Below are 14,779 nucleotides of genomic sequence, written 5' to 3' on the forward strand. Positions count from 1 at the left end.
CCTATTGGTGCAATCATCTCTTGTACATCCAGAGACTTCTAACCTAGGCCCTGCATGGCTTTGAGGCTTGACCCAGAGTCCTCACCTCCTGGGGGACCTGTAGGTATAAGTGGGGGAGATATGGTCTGTATTAGTCACGTAGGGGCCACACGATGCAGACGTGACCCTAGCCTCACTCCCCTGGAATGCCCAATCCCCGGAAGACAAAGCATGATTCATTAGGTAGTGGTAGGCAAAAACATTTATTTAGGGGCAGCAGAAGGGCTGGCCTCAGGGTCCCCTAGGGGTCCGGCTTGGGCCTCAGAGCCCTCCACCAGCTTGTCAGAGAACATGGCCCGGTGCAAGGTAGCCACGTAGCTGCAGCCGCTGAGATCCTCCAGGCGCAGCCGGGCCAGGGGCAGGAAGCGCTCGGTGCTGAAGTAGCGCAGGGAGGGCTGCGGGGCGCGCAGGGCGGTGAGGAACACCTGGGCCGGGGGAAGAGGGGCGCTGGAGGTCATCTGCCTGGACCGTGCGCCCTGCCCTGCACTCTCCCTTCCCACTCGTGTCACCCAGTCACCCACCTCCGACACCTCCTCCGGATCCTGCGCCTCTTGAAAGACACGCATTAAGTGGCGCTGGAAGAGCGAGAAGAGGTGACGGGTCTGGGCATCCGCGCGGTCCAGGGCTCCACCTAGGCCGCCCTCCAGCTTCTCATAGAAGGCTGTGTGTACCGGGCCGCACTCGATGAGGCTTATGCTACGGGTGACAGTGGCAAGTGGGTGGTGGCAGACAAGATCCAGGCCCCATCCCGGGCTCCCCGCTGGGTGGCCCAGCCGCACGCCAAGCGACAGGGCATTTAAGAGAGGCAAAGCGTTTGCCAAGCCTTTGAGGGAGACTCAGGCGGCAGAATGTAAGCCTGGCTGGGTGACTTGGAGCTGTGTAGCCCAGGCCAGTGACCGAGCCGCTCCGGGCAGGGGAGATACATCACAAAATCCATGCCCCCGTAGCTAAGTCGTGAAGTGCACAGTGCCTGGCATGCAACCATTTGAGCTGGGGAAGGAGAGCCAGGGGGGTGCCTGAGAATAGTTCCAAGACCAAGTGCTTGGGATTCCAAGGTCAGGATTCAGAGGGCTCAGGAGGGGGTATGTGTGTGACTCACTGGACCCCGAAGGGCAGCAGCAGAACCGCCAGACTCTCGCATAAACCTTCCAGAGCGAACTTACTGGCGCAGTACACAGCGTGAAAGGGCAGCCCTGGAAGAGGATGGGAGGTTGCGGAGGCCCCGCCCCCAACGAGCAAACCCCGCCCTGGAACGCCCCTCCCGGCACCAAGCCCCGCCCACCCCTGCTTTCCGGACCATTTTCCCACTGCCAAGTCACGCCCACAACCTCTCAGTGCGGCCTGTGGCCACGCCCCCACGCACCGATCAAGCCGCCCATACTTGAGGTCACCAGCACACGTCCGCTGCGGCGCCGCTTCATGTCTGGCAGGAAGGCTTGCAGCAAGCGCACCGTACCGATCACATTCACGTCCAGCACGGTGCCCACGTCGTCCAGCTCGTGTGCCTCCAGCGGCCCGAACAGGCCCCGGCCCGCGTTACACACTGTGGGGAGAAGGACCCCCCCCACACCCACACACCCCGCTAGCCTCATGAACTTGCTTTCGGCCCTGCCCCACCCCCTTCCCCGGGTTGGGACACTGGGCAGGGAAGGTTCTTGCCAAAGGTGTTCGGTGAGCTCACCCAGCACATCCACGCGGCCCTCAGTCACTCGTGCCCGAGCATTGGCTACGGAATCCGAATCCCTCACGTCCAATTCCAGGGTCTGCAGCGAGTCGGGGGGACACGCCCTGGCCCTGGCGGCCTCCAGGAGAGGGCCTTGCGCCTTCAGGTCTCTCAGCGTGGCATACACTAGAGGTGCATGGAGTATGAAGATCTAAACACCCTGTTTCCCTCCGGGAGCTCTTCACTTTTCTCCGGGACTGTCCCCTCACATATACCTTTGAAGCTCCTAGAAGGGTCTGAGGCCAGACGGACAGCCAAGTGCAGGCCGATGCCCGAGGAGCAGCCAGTGATGAGCACCACAGTCCGGTCCATGATGACCAGGCTGGAGTGAGGTTTAAGCGCTCTGGGAACCCTAGGTGAAGGTCCGGAGATATCACCTGCTTTGCCCCGCCCCTGCCTGCAAGGCATCTCCACCCCTTGTTATGTCTGTGTGTCTGCTCCACAATCTCAAGGCTGAGTCCTCGGACCCCTGCCTGGCTCTTGCCTCCCGATTGCAGGTCAAACAGGTCAAAGCTGAGAAAGGACCCTGATTATAACATCAACTGTCCTACTTGCTGGCTAGAGGAGTGTGGTGGGATGGAAGAAGGCAGATTTTGCAAGCACGAGGCCTGGGTTCTCCTATGGGCAATTTCCTGGTTGCTCTGTATTCCCAGGAACAATTAAGAGTTGATAGAAGGGTGCTGGTGGCTCACACTTGTAATTCTAGCTACTCAGGAGGCTGAGATCTGAGGATTGCCATTGTAAGCCAGCCCAGGCAGAAAAGTCCCTAAAACTCTTACCTCCAATTAATCACAGAAAAAGCTGGAAGTGGGGTTACAGCTCAAGTTGTAGAGCACTAGCTTTGAGTATTAGGAAAATGGAGGAGAAAGGAAGGAAACAGGCCAGACTTCATCTTTCACAAGCGAGGACTGTTATATTGAGATATAGCAGTGAGGGGCATAGCCTTCCTACAGGCTTGGAGATTGTGCAAAGAGGTGGGAGAGGAGTTGGGTTTTGATGGGGTCTGAGCAAGAAGGCAGAGGTTAAAGAAAAAGCCATTAGGTCTAGGGAGGTGGCCAGGGAGGGGGGGGCTTTGGGGTTGGGCTCACAACAGAATGTTTACCTCCAGGCTTAGGAGTATTGCCTTGCCTATGTAAAGCAGTATGTGTGAATACCTTTGGTGGTTTGCCTGACATCTGTATGTACCTGGGAAAATAGGATGGGAGTTAATCCCTCATTGAGCAAAAAGAGCCTAGGGACAGTGTCCAGGCCCAGAGTTCAAGCTCTAGGACTGGCAAAAATAAACGTTTTTGGGGCTGGGAAGGTGGCTCAATGGTAGAGCACTTGCCTTGCATGCATGAGGCCCTGGGTTCGATTCCTCAGCACCACATAAGCAAAAAGAAAAAAAGCTGGAAGTGGCACTGTGGCTCAAGTGGCTAGCCTTGAGCTGAAGAGCTGAGGGACAGTGCCCAGGCCCAGAGTTCAGGCCCCACGACCAGACCCCAAAATAAAAAATAATAAAAGTTTTCACTTTCTTGACACACTGTGGAAGTAAATACCTTTTACAAGTTCATAGGTCAGAGGTTAGAATTTACACAGAGAAAGAGGTTAGAATTTACATGAAGAAACTGAGGCAAGGGGTAGAAAGCAATGGGCCCACGCCAGGCCCTGATATATCATAGCAAGGACCTTTTCATTCTGACAGACCTGGGATGCTTATTCTTTTATTAAGTTGATAGAAAACAGTTCTTTAATATCAGATTTCAGGTGGTACTGGAGGACAGTTTATCTCCCTCCAAGCCTGGAGCTTACCTGCCCCACAGGCAGGCCTTTGGCTGTTCCTCTGGGGCCTAGGGATATCCTCTGATCCTTTTCCAGCCTGAGGCTTCCATATCCTGCCCTGCAGGGGTATGGGTAGAATGAGACCATCATAAAAAGCCAGCAAGCCCTCTGGGAGAATATTTGAGGAAGATCTTCCGGACTAGGTCTATAGTGTCGCCTTGGGGCTGGCTAGAATATCTCTTCTTGCTGAGAACAAAGGCCTGCTCCAGTTGGAAGGCTTTCTCTTCAAACTTGCGCTGCTGGAAAGGGATGCCCTGGGCCAGGCTGTCCACCAAGGTCTCTAGGAAAAGGCCCCAGCGAGGCTGGTAGTAATCAGCCACAAGTCCAGACAGCTGCTTGTTTGCATAATCGAGGATGTTGCCCTCTGGCCCCCATAGGGTCAGCTGGTAGCGGCTGTTCTGTTCATAGAAATAGGCCTCTGCCTCACTGCCTGCCATTGTCCGGGCCTGCTCCAGCCAACTGCCCAGCAAGAAGCGGCTATCACTAGCCAGCACCTCATCCAGGGCAGGCAGAAGCTCATAGGCCAGGATACCTCCAGCCCTGAATAGAGGACGGGACTTATGCTTCAGGTAGGCTGTCCTTGCCTCCTCATAATACAAGCTGACCAGTTCCTGGACTGCCTGTCGGGTGACGTCCAGCAGGTCATAGCGGAAGGCTGGGCTGGTGGTCAGGTTGGGAGCGGCTTTCAGAAGTAACCTCCAGGCTTCAAATACATCCGATCGGTTGTACCAGACCATGGTATTTAGCTGGAGGGATGGTCGCCTGACCAGCGGGCTGTGGTTGTGTCCTCTGCAGTCCTCACCAGAGCAGTTGTAGACACTCCTGAGCAGTAGCCTCCAGGCTGCCTCCGCATTGGGCTGGGAGGCCCCGTACCGCCGGGCAGCAAAGCTGGTCACCCAGGCCTCCAAATCCGGCACTGGATCCTTCCGCCAGCCCAGTTCAGCCATGAGGGCATAAACCACTTCATTCTGGCCAATGCCCTCAGGGACTATGCCAGTGCCGACCATGGTTGAGTTGGGGAAGCGGCGAGCAGACTCGGGGCCTCGGTTCACAGCCTCCAGGGCTCCAAACAGGCCATGGTTACCCCCAAAGTTATGCAGCATGCACCAGATGAAGGGCTGGCCATAGAAGGAGGCTGTGTGGAGGTACACAGGCTGGCTTTCTGCAAACAGGTCCAGGACCAGGAGGCGACCTTGGGGCACAGCGTGCAGCACAGCTCTGATTTGGGCAGGTCCCCAAAACTCTGGCTGGTGCTGGAAGAGCCAACCTTGGAGTAACCATACCGCATGAGGGTCCACTGTAGTTGGTGTGGGGGGGGGGGGGGAAGGGGGAAGAGAAGAGAGGTGATGAGTGTGGAGGAAGCCACGGAGGTGCAGGTCAAGTCCATTCTATACATGAGAACACAGGTCCATAGAAGAAACATGACCATCAGAGGACACAGTTCCCCCGCAACGCCCCATCAAGGGGACTACCCATTGTCACCATAGCTTTCCCCATGCTGCCGCCTCCAGCTGTGAGCTCACCCAGCTTCCCAAGCACTTCCTGTTTGCACCTGTCTGTAAGGCTTTGTTACAAATTAAACAAAGACAAGTGCTCACACTTTTTTTAAAAAATCCCTTTTGTGAGCTATGAACGAAAGCTTAATCCAACTATGGTGTTTAGAGGTGAGGGCTTTGGGAGATGATGAGGTCATTTGGGCTGGAGGCCCCATGATTGAATTGTGGTGGCTTTATGAGAAGAGGAAGAGAAAACAGAGAACACACATGCTTGCACTTCCTGTCTCTTGCCCAGTGCTACTTTGAGACTCTGTCAACAAGATCATCACCAGATTCAGCTCTTTGAAACTATAGATCTCTTTTCTGTACAAAGTAGCCCAGCCTCCATGTTGTAGCATGGCAAATGGACTTATACACACAGACTTAGAGGGGTGCTCAAGCCACTGGTTCTGGATCACACATGGAGAGCACTGCTCAAGGAAGCCTGAGCCAATCTGCTCCCTTCTTGGCTGGCCCAAAGCCTTCTCCATCACTTGAGCCTTGGGTTCGCATTCTGCAGTATGATGAATACCTTAATTGGCTTTGGACCCAGATATTAACCTCTGGCCTACAAAAGTCTGTTTCATCAATGAGCTAGAGATCAAATCAAATCTTTTCAGTAGCTAGCTCTATAATGATGTTTTAAAGGACCAGGCATCATACTTCCTGTGTGGCAACCCATTGTCTGGATGAAGCCACTGGAACACCAGGAGGGTGCTCATTTGTCAGAAGCCAAACAGCCAGGAGCTGTTAGTACTGAGATCTTACTCCACAATTCACCTCTCACACCTGTAAGAGGCAACTTAAAAGATGCTTTTGTTGGGCCCTGTGAATTAACTCAAAGCCCCTCAACTTTGAATCTGTATTCTTTGTATCTGAACTATTCTCTCCTGGAGCCTCTTTGCAATCACCTGTTTGCACGAGGAAAGAGAAAATTCAATCACAAGCATTTGGTGTGGGAGCAAGTTGCTCTACGACCAGGCAATGCCTTCCTCTTATCATCTTAAAGAAAACAGCCTCCAAATTCAGGAGCCCACCTTGTTTCTGTTCTGTTCCAGTAACAAAGTGACAATATATCAGCAACTCCAAGGACAAAGACTGAGCTGGTGGTGAGCAAGGCCACACCTGGGATTTGGGACTGTTGTTATCAGACTGTGGTTATGCAGAACCTTTCTCCCACCCTTTGCCCTCAATACTCCCTATTTAACTTGAAGCCAGTGTCTTTACTCTCAGAAGATGGCTACAGATGCACTGAAGTGCTGGCAGTCCCTAGCTGTCACGTAATATATGTCCCTTCTCTACCTTCCCTGTGACTCTTGATTTGGTAGACAGGAACAAGTCGCAGGACCTAACTTGGGTCTCCTGGATTCTGGGTCTGGGGTCAAACAATCGGGTTTCAACCTCAGCGCAGTTAAGAGATAGTTTGTATGCACAAGCTGGGGAAGCTTCCAAGTGCTGTGTGTTACAGGGAGGAGTGATTTCCAGTCCTCCTCCCCCTCCCGCCAACTTCTCCCTTCCCCCCCTTCCCCAGGCCCCGTACCCTTGGTCATGGCCTCATAGACAGCAGCAGTGGCTGCAGCGAGGTAGGAGGGCTCCGAGGAGGGAGGCTGCATCTCATTGAAAGTGTCAGCCCCATAGATGTGGTCTGTGCCGAACTCCTTGGTCAGCTCCCGTAGAAAGAGGCTTCCAATGACGGAGAATATGGGGTCTTCAGGAGCCAGAAGGAGAGAGCAAGAATAGGAGCAGTTGAAGTGTCCCCAACTGCCCAACTGGGTGACATTGGCGTGTGGAAATACCCTAGTGGGAAGAAAAGCTCAGAGAGGTGCCTGGAGGCTGACAGTGTTCCCATCACTCCTCACCAGCTGCATCACCATCTCTCAATCCAGAGTGTGTCTTGGCTTCTCATGCCCCTGTGCCTTTGCACATGCTGAGCGCGCTGTGTCCTTTCCTCTGCCTCTGTTACCTGCTCTTCACTATCATTTAAGTATTTCCTGCTTGGAAAGTTTGCTTTTGCTATCTCTCTCTTTCCCATTGTGCGTCTGTCTGTCTCCCTTTCTCCTTTCCCCTCTCCCTTTGACTTATGGGAACACTCCTTGAAGACTGGGCTGAGCACTGCCTTTCTCCTGGGCCCTTTCTGCCTACCATTCCACGAGTGCACATGTATTCCTGCTCTTATCACTGAATCATATCCCCAACTGTCACCCGTGAGGGACAGAGCCTTGGGGTGCCTTCATTGCTGCATTCCTAGGACCCAGCACGGAGCTGGGTCTGGCATCCTCATATAGCTGGACAAATGTTCACAGAATGAATGAATGGGCTTCCCGATTCCTGGAGAGGGAGCTGAAGAGGTAGCATGGAGGCCAGCAGGTGCCGGTGAGAACAGGTGTGCATGGACACCATGAAGGCCCTTACCAAGGGATTGTGGGTCTCCTCTGGGCCTTTTCCAGCCACAGGAGGGAGGGTGTGGAGCACAGAGGTGTAGGACAGAGACCAGTGCGACCCTCACTACTGCTGATGAGCAGGTACTTGCTAACATTCTGCACCAAGTCTAACTCCCAACCCTTATGGCAAAGTAAGTGAGGATCCCATTTTACAAGTGAGGAAACTGAGGCAGGAAGCAGCCATGTAATTGCCACACGGCTAGCCAGGAGTCAAACTTAGGCCTCCACCTAGAACTTACTATTTATTTTTTTGGTATTGGGAATTGAACCCAGGGTGGCACTCACGCACGCGCACACCTGTGCACGCGCACACACACACACACACATGTTAGGGTAATGCTCTACCACCTGAGCCATGCCATCAATGTTTTACACTTAGCTTGTTTTTCAGAAAAAGTCTTGTGATAATTTTTCCATGGCTGGCCTCTGATCTTGATCCTCCTACCTCTGCCTCCAGAGTATATGGGATCACAGGCATACAGGCATTTGCTACTACCCCTGGCTTTTAAGTTTTTCTTCAAGCTACACTTTTTTTTCTTTTTTAGTACTGGTACTGGGGCTTAAACTCAAGATCTAGGTGTTGTCCCTTACATTTTTTTCTCAACACTGGTGCTGTGCCACTTGAACTAAACCTCTAATTCTGATATTTTTGCTAGTTAGTTGGAGATAAGAGTTTCCTGGGCTTTCCTGCCCAGGCTATCTTTGAACTCTGATCCTGTCTCCTAAGTAGGATTTCAGGCATGAGCCACCAGTGCCCAGCTTTCAAGTGAGGTCTTACAGGGAAAAAGTAACTCTCCATTCCGAGCTCACCTGGTGATAGCCTTGGGGACATGGCCTGCGAATGCAGGCAACACCGGGGTCATGCCGAAAGAGCGCATCCGGTACAGGATCTGATGCTGGGAGGAAGAGCAGCTGTAAGCAGGACCTCATCTGCCCCGTGGAGCAGTTACTATTGGCCCCAAGGCTGGTCAAATACCATTCTCCCTGAACTTGACCGACTATCCCTGCCCTTCCCCATCCTTTTACCTGCAGGTGAAGCTGCTTGAGGTGCCAGAAGCGGGACAGGGGGCCGCCCCAGGTGTGCAGGTTGCCCATGCGCTCCCAGGCCAGGAAGGTAGGACCAGTGAAGTACTCATTGATCTCTGATTGGTTCAGGCCCAAAGCCAGGTACACCTACAGAGGAAGCAGATTCCCCACACTTAGGAACACACCCATCTCCATTCATGAACAGGCATTCATCCATTGCTTCTGCACTGCTGGGCCTTGGAGTCACTAAGACAAAACCTTGTGCAAAGAGCCAGAGTCCATGGGGAAGAGATCTGTGAGCAGATAAGTCCAGAAGACTATTGCCTCGGGTGTATGGATGAGAAAGTGGGGCACAAAGAAATTGTCCCCCAACCCGGTACTTAAGCTTCATGGAGCAAGGATGCTCAGATGAACATCCCAGGGTAGAGATCAGGCCTGCTGATGAGGTAGAATAGGTGTGCATGTGTGTGTAGGACCTGTGGTGTCTTACACAGGTTCAGTAGTGTTGGGGTTTCATCCACAGTAAAGACTCAGATGTGTGAAGGCTGGGCCATCATCATTTGTCTACAAACATTTCTGGAGCCCTTATTCTTTTTTTCCAATCCTGGGGCTTGAACTCAGGGCCTGGGCACTGTCCCTGAGCTTCTTTTGCTCAAGGCTAGCACTCTACTACTTGAGCCACAATACCACTTCTGGCTTTTTCTGCGTATGTGGTACTGAGGGATCCAACTCAGGGCTTCATGCATGCTAGGCAAGCCCTCAACCACTAAGCCACATTCCCAGCCCTGGGGCTCTTATTCTGCATGCCAGGTACTGTGCTGAGGCTGGAGACAGGCACAAGGAGTAGGAGGGGTAGGAGGTAGATAGGAGATAGGACCAGTGGGCACGCACCCGCTGCCAGATGGCCTCCTGGCCATTCCAGGCTAGTGCCAGGTTGATGCCGTTCAGTGCCATCCAGTCGATCTCTTGTTCCCAGCGGGCCCAGTCCCACCACACAAATGAGTAGCTTTGGGTGCACACGTTCTGGTAATAGCGGTACCTGTGGAGAGGGGAACATAGCTACTGGTAGAGAGGATGCCTCACCACCCTAGAAACTCCTATCCCTACCCCCAGTAGCAGAGTGGGGAGTAGTCCCAAACTGGCCTCTCTATTTGCTTTAATCCAGTATCTACCTCCGGAGCTGAGACTTGGGTACATGAGCTTCACCCAGGGCCTTCTAGCCTGGCAGACATTTGTGGGCCCATATTTCATTTCATTCAACACTTTCAGAGTTTTGAGTGTCTCTCCGTATTATATGGCCAAGTTGCTCCCTGTCTGGAAGAGGAGCCGTGTCCTGCCACCACAAAGACAGATGTAAGAAAGCATCTCCACATAGCATGGCAAGTGCTGAAACAGAGGCCTGTGAGCATGGTGGGCATCACTCTTCACATCTTCAAAGAGAGGTCAAGACCTCAGCGCCAGTAGCTCACTCCTGTAATCCTAGCTACTCAGGAGGCTGAGAGCTGAGGATCATGGTTCAAAGCCAGCCAAGGCAAGGAAAGTCCGTGAATCTCTTATTTCCAATTAACCACCAGAAAACTGGAAGTGGTGCTGTGGCTTAAGTGGTAGAGCACTTGCTTTGATCTGAAGAGATCAAAGCACTCAGGCCCAGAGTTCAAGCTCCACGATGAGAGAGAGAGAGAGAGAGAGAGAGAGAGAGAGAGGGAGAGAGAGAGAGAGAGAGAGAGAGAGAGAGAGAGATCAGTGTCAGGTGCAGGTGAGCTTATGCTTGTAATCCTAGCTACTCAGGAGGCTGAAATCTGAGGTTCTCAGTCCTGTTGGAAGCTATCCAAGGCAGGAAAGTCCTGAGACTCTTATTTCTAATTACCCAGCCAAAAGCTGGAAGTGGAGGTTTGACTCAAGTGGTAGAGTACAAGCCCCAGTATCAGGGAGGGTGGAAACAGACTTTACTGGTCACAGTTATGCACCTGCAACTCAACACCCATGCCTACCACCGTGCAAACTTTCACCACTACACGGTGGTAGTCGTTATTTTCATCTTTTCAGATGACTCTGAGAAGCTGAGTGATTTGCTTAGGACACACAGCTGTTAGAGAGGGGCACTAGGATTTTAAGTCAGAGTTGCTGGATCTCAGAGCTAATGGAGCTGGCAAGTGTCCAGGCTTCCTCAGTTCCAGCCCAGTGCAAGTGTGGGGCGGAACCTAAGCGCAGAGTGGGTGTCCTAGGGCCGGGGTTGCCCCGGGGCTTGGAGGCAGCTGTCCACGAGCTTCCCGGGGCGATCGGGATACCTGTTGGGCGTGGCCTCGGTCAGCTCCTCGGGCACTTCGGGCAGCGGCCACGGCAGGTGCAGCTGAGAGCTGGACCAGGCCACCTGGCACCCGCAGAAGTCGCGCAGGTAACGGTGCAGCCCTGCGGCGGCCGCCACGCCCGTGGAGCCGCGCACCCGCACGGGCGCCCCGCCACCGCCGCTCAGGCTGTAGGTGTCCAAGCCGGACTCGGCCGCCAGGGAGCGCTCCACCGACACCAAGAAGTTGGCCGCTGGCCCAGGCCCCAGGAGCCGGGCCACGAGCGCCCTCACGGCCGCCGTTTCCCGCGCCTCGTCGCCCGCCGAGCCCCCGGCCCCCGCCAGGAGCAGGAGTCCCAGAGCCGTGGCCAGCACCGCCGCCTCCATGGTCTCAGCCGGCCCAGCGCTCCGCGGACAGCCAATCCGGGATCCGGATCAGCCAGCGACCAATCAGCTGTGGACTTCAGGCCACGTGACTGAAGGTAGCGCCCTGGCTACCCGCCCGGTCACGGGCTTCCGGGCCCTGACGGCTCCCCGGCCGCGCCCCTGGTCTCTGCTGTGCGCGCGCGCGCGCGCGGTCGGGGAGCGCGTGACCCCCTCCGTCGCCCAGGCCGGGCCCGGCCCTGCTGGCCTTCCCAGAGCGTCTGCCTTCCCTTTCATCCATGCAGCAGTAAATAACTTTCTCCTGTTTTGCTGGTCCTCCTGGAGACTCAACACAGGGCCTGGGTGCTGTCCCTGGGGTCCTTTTGCCCATGGCTAGCACTCTACCACTTTAGCCACAGCGCCACTTCCGGCTTTTTCCGTGATTAATTGGAGACGAGAGTCACGGAATTTCCCACCCGGGCTGGCTTCGAACCGGGATCCTCAGATCTCAGCCTCCTGAGTAGCTAGGATTACAGGTGTGAACCATTAGCGTGCCCCAAGCAAACAACATTTCTTTGGTATCTGCAAGGAGCAGGACTTTCAGGAAGTTCCATAGCCCTGAGCGACATCCCTGGCTCCGCCTCTCCATCAGTACTTACATTCAGGACTTTCAGCATGGTGGTGATGTTATGAAGAAAAGCAAGAATATCCCACCTAGAACTGAGGTGTGGCCGAAATGGTAGAGTCCCAGCCTTGAGCCAAAATGCCAAGATACGGCAATAACTTTGAACTGCAATCCTCACATCTCAACCCCCTTGGGTAGCTGGGATTACAGGCTTTGAGCCAAGGTCACCTCACGGTGACAACCTTCTTTTAATTGTATCTTATATTCTATTTATTCATTTATTTATTTTGGCCTGTTCTGGGGCTTGAACTCAGGGCATGGGCACTGTCCTGAGCTGCTTTTTGCTCAAGGCTAGTACTTTACCACTTGAGCCACAGCCATTTCTGGCTTTTTCTATATACATGGTACTGGGGAATCGAACCCAGGGCTTCATGCATGCTAGGTAAGCACTCTACCACTAAGCCCCATTCCCAGTGCTGTATCATATATATATATATATATATATATTTTTTTTTTTTTTTTTTGTCAGTTGTAGGGCTTGAACTCTGGGCCTGGGCACTGACCCTGAGCTCTTCAGCTCAAAGCTAGTGTTCTACCACTTGAGCCACAGCATCACTTTTCGTTTTCTGGTGATTAAATGAAGATAAGAGTCTCATGGACTTTCTGCCCGGGCTGGCTTCCAACTGCAGTCCTCAGAGCTCAGCCTCCTAGTAGCTAGCATTACAGGCATAAGCCACCAGTGCCCGGCTTCTTATATTCTTGAAATTATGATTTGGTATTCCCAGAGACCAAGTCCTTTTTAAAATTTTTTTTATTTTTTTAAGTTTCTTATTGTGAAAATACCATACAGAGGGGTCACAATTACATGAGCAAGGTAATGAGTATATTTCTTACCAAGCAAGCACTGTTGCCTCCTCCTTTGTTTCCCTTTACCATCCCTTCCCATCGAGACCAAGTCCTTAATTGATATAGGTGGCATTTGTTTGAGAATTTACTGTGATTTTTTTTGTTTTTTTGGTTGGTCATGGGCCTGAACTCTGGGCCTAGGCGCTGTCCCTTAGCTCTTCAGCTCAAGGCTAGCGCTCTACCACTTGAGCCATAGCACCACTTCCTGCCTTTTCTGCTTATGTGATGCTGAGGAATCAACCCAAGGTCTCATGCATGTGAGGCAAGCGCTCTACCACTGAGCCACCTTCCCAGCCTCTTTCTTTCTTTTGCCAGTCCTGGGGCTTGAACTCTGGCCTGGACACTATCCAGGAGCTCTTCAGCTCAAGACAAGCACTCTTATCATTTGAGGCACAGTGCCACTTTGGGCTTTCTGGTGGTTAACTGGAGATACGAGTCTTAAGGAATTTCCTGCCTGGCTTTGAACCGCGATCCTCAGATCTCAGCCTCCTGAGTAGCTAGGATTACAGGTTTGAGCCACTGGCACCGGCTGTGATTTCTTTTTTTTTTTTTTTTTTTTTTGGGGGGGGGGGTCCAGTCGTGGGGCCTGAACTCTGGGCCTGGGCGCTGTCCCTCAGCTCTTCAGCTTAAGGCTAGCACTCTACCACTTGAGCCACAGCGCCACTTCAGCTTTTTTCTTATGTGGTGCTGAGGAATCAAACCCAGGGCCTCGAGCATGCAAGGCAAGTGCTCTACTACTGAGCCACCTTCCCAGCCCTGTGATTTCTTTTTAAAAGATATGTATATAGGGCAAAAAGCACATCAACAATGTCTCCTTTTAGTCCTAGGAGTTTTACTAGATATTTTTCTTCCAATATTTATCCAGGGCATGCTTACCTAGAGTTATGCAAATCATTAGTGCAAGGTTAAGTGCATGACTAGTTGCAATAAGAAACCAAGTTACCTATTAATACAGTGTTTATTCTCAGCTCCTAGCTTTTGGTCGTCTTCCCTTAATGATTCTTATTTAGCCTGTGGCAGAGATGTAGCCCATCTCCCCACTCACACCCCCAACCAGGTAAGAACTTGGCACATTTGAGCAATTGAGAGGTCAGGTCATTGTAGAGGGCAGATGGCCCAGTAAGCTCAGCCTGGCCTGCTTCAGGGTCTAGTGGATAGAGAGGAATTTTTTTTCCATCTTACTTTCCAAGGGCAGAAGCCACAGATTGAATCATCTTCATCTTACAGATTGGGAAGCTGAGTAAGAAGGAAGTGACAGGCAAGGAGAGCAGGTGAACTAGAATAGGGAGCATCAATTGCCCTACAGTGCCAGTTCTAAGGGATGGGATGGCCAGGGCTGAAGGTGGGCACCTAGTTGTGGGCTCTGGGAAAGACTGCTTTTCTTTCTTTTCTTTTGTGTCGGTTGTGGGGCCTGGGTGCTGTCCCTCAACTTTGCATCTCAAGGCTAGTGCTCTACCACTTGAGCTACAGCGCCACTTTCGCCTTTTTCTGTTTATGTGATGCTGAGGAATTGAGCCCAAGGTTTCATGCACGCAAGGCAAGCACTTTACCACTGAGTCACTTACCTAGCCCAAAAGACTGCTTTTCATAAAAGGTTTCTGAGTGCTTTTGGAGACTGATGTTGATTTGCAGACTGACTAGCCTGCATGGAGGAGCTTAGGGTCAGGGAAGGGTCAGGGAGGGATTACATAGTCCTAGGGTCCAGAAAGAGCACAGGAGTCCACTGAGCTGGCCCAAGGCTCTGTCACCTCCTGCTTGAGCAGTAGCCACAGCTGCACTGCCCCCTCCCTGCTCCTGGATCCTAAGCTCCTAGTGCTAGAGGAACTGCCCCCACTCCATTCCCAACATCAGCTCCAAGATTAGTTGAGAGATGTGCCCCCCAGGTCTCTCCTACCCATCCTCAGTGACCTCTTCAAGCCCTGCTTGTGCCAGGGGAGATTTATTAACCACTACCCCACTACTGTTTCCCCTGCTGTCCCTGAGCTCTTTTGCTCAAGGTTAATACTATACTACTTT

At 52.8% G+C, this 14,779-nt stretch overlaps 2 protein-coding genes across 3 annotated transcripts; both read right to left on the reverse strand.

Moving 5' to 3' along the window:
- Positions 1-223: 223 nt before the first annotated feature.
- Hsd17b1 (hydroxysteroid 17-beta dehydrogenase 1) lies at positions 224-2,112 on the reverse strand. 2 transcript variants are annotated; one of them, XM_042673877.1, is made up of 6 exons: positions 1,978-2,112; positions 1,721-1,888; positions 1,421-1,582; positions 1,139-1,232; positions 561-735; positions 224-464 (listed from the first exon to the last, which is right to left on the reverse strand). In XM_042673877.1, exons 1-6 carry the CDS (start codon positions 2,072-2,074, stop codon positions 243-245), a joined length of 918 nt encoding a protein of 305 aa, XP_042529811.1. In that variant the 5' UTR covers positions 2,075-2,112; the 3' UTR covers positions 224-242. The 2 variants fall into 2 exon arrangements, with proteins under 2 accessions (XP_042529811.1, XP_042529810.1); XM_042673876.1 differs by having other exon boundaries at positions 1,403-1,582; positions 1,978-2,111.
- Positions 2,113-3,449: 1,337 nt separating this feature from the next.
- Positions 3,450-11,262, reverse strand: Naglu (N-acetyl-alpha-glucosaminidase). Its single transcript, XM_042673990.1, has 6 exons — positions 10,874-11,262; positions 9,477-9,624; positions 8,586-8,732; positions 8,370-8,455; positions 6,659-6,915; positions 3,450-4,880 (listed from the first exon to the last, which is right to left on the reverse strand). The coding sequence occupies exons 1-6, from the start codon at positions 11,254-11,256 to the stop codon at positions 3,670-3,672; spliced, it is 2,232 nt and encodes a 743-aa protein (XP_042529924.1). The 5' UTR covers positions 11,257-11,262; the 3' UTR covers positions 3,450-3,669.
- Between the last annotated feature and the right edge of the window lie 3,517 nt (positions 11,263-14,779).

The sequence above is a fragment of the Dipodomys spectabilis genome, unplaced genomic scaffold (assembly GCF_019054845.1).
Source record: "Dipodomys spectabilis isolate Male_0828 unplaced genomic scaffold, ASM1905484v1 ptg000018l, whole genome shotgun sequence".
Lineage (NCBI taxonomy): Eukaryota > Metazoa > Chordata > Mammalia > Rodentia > Heteromyidae > Dipodomys > Dipodomys spectabilis.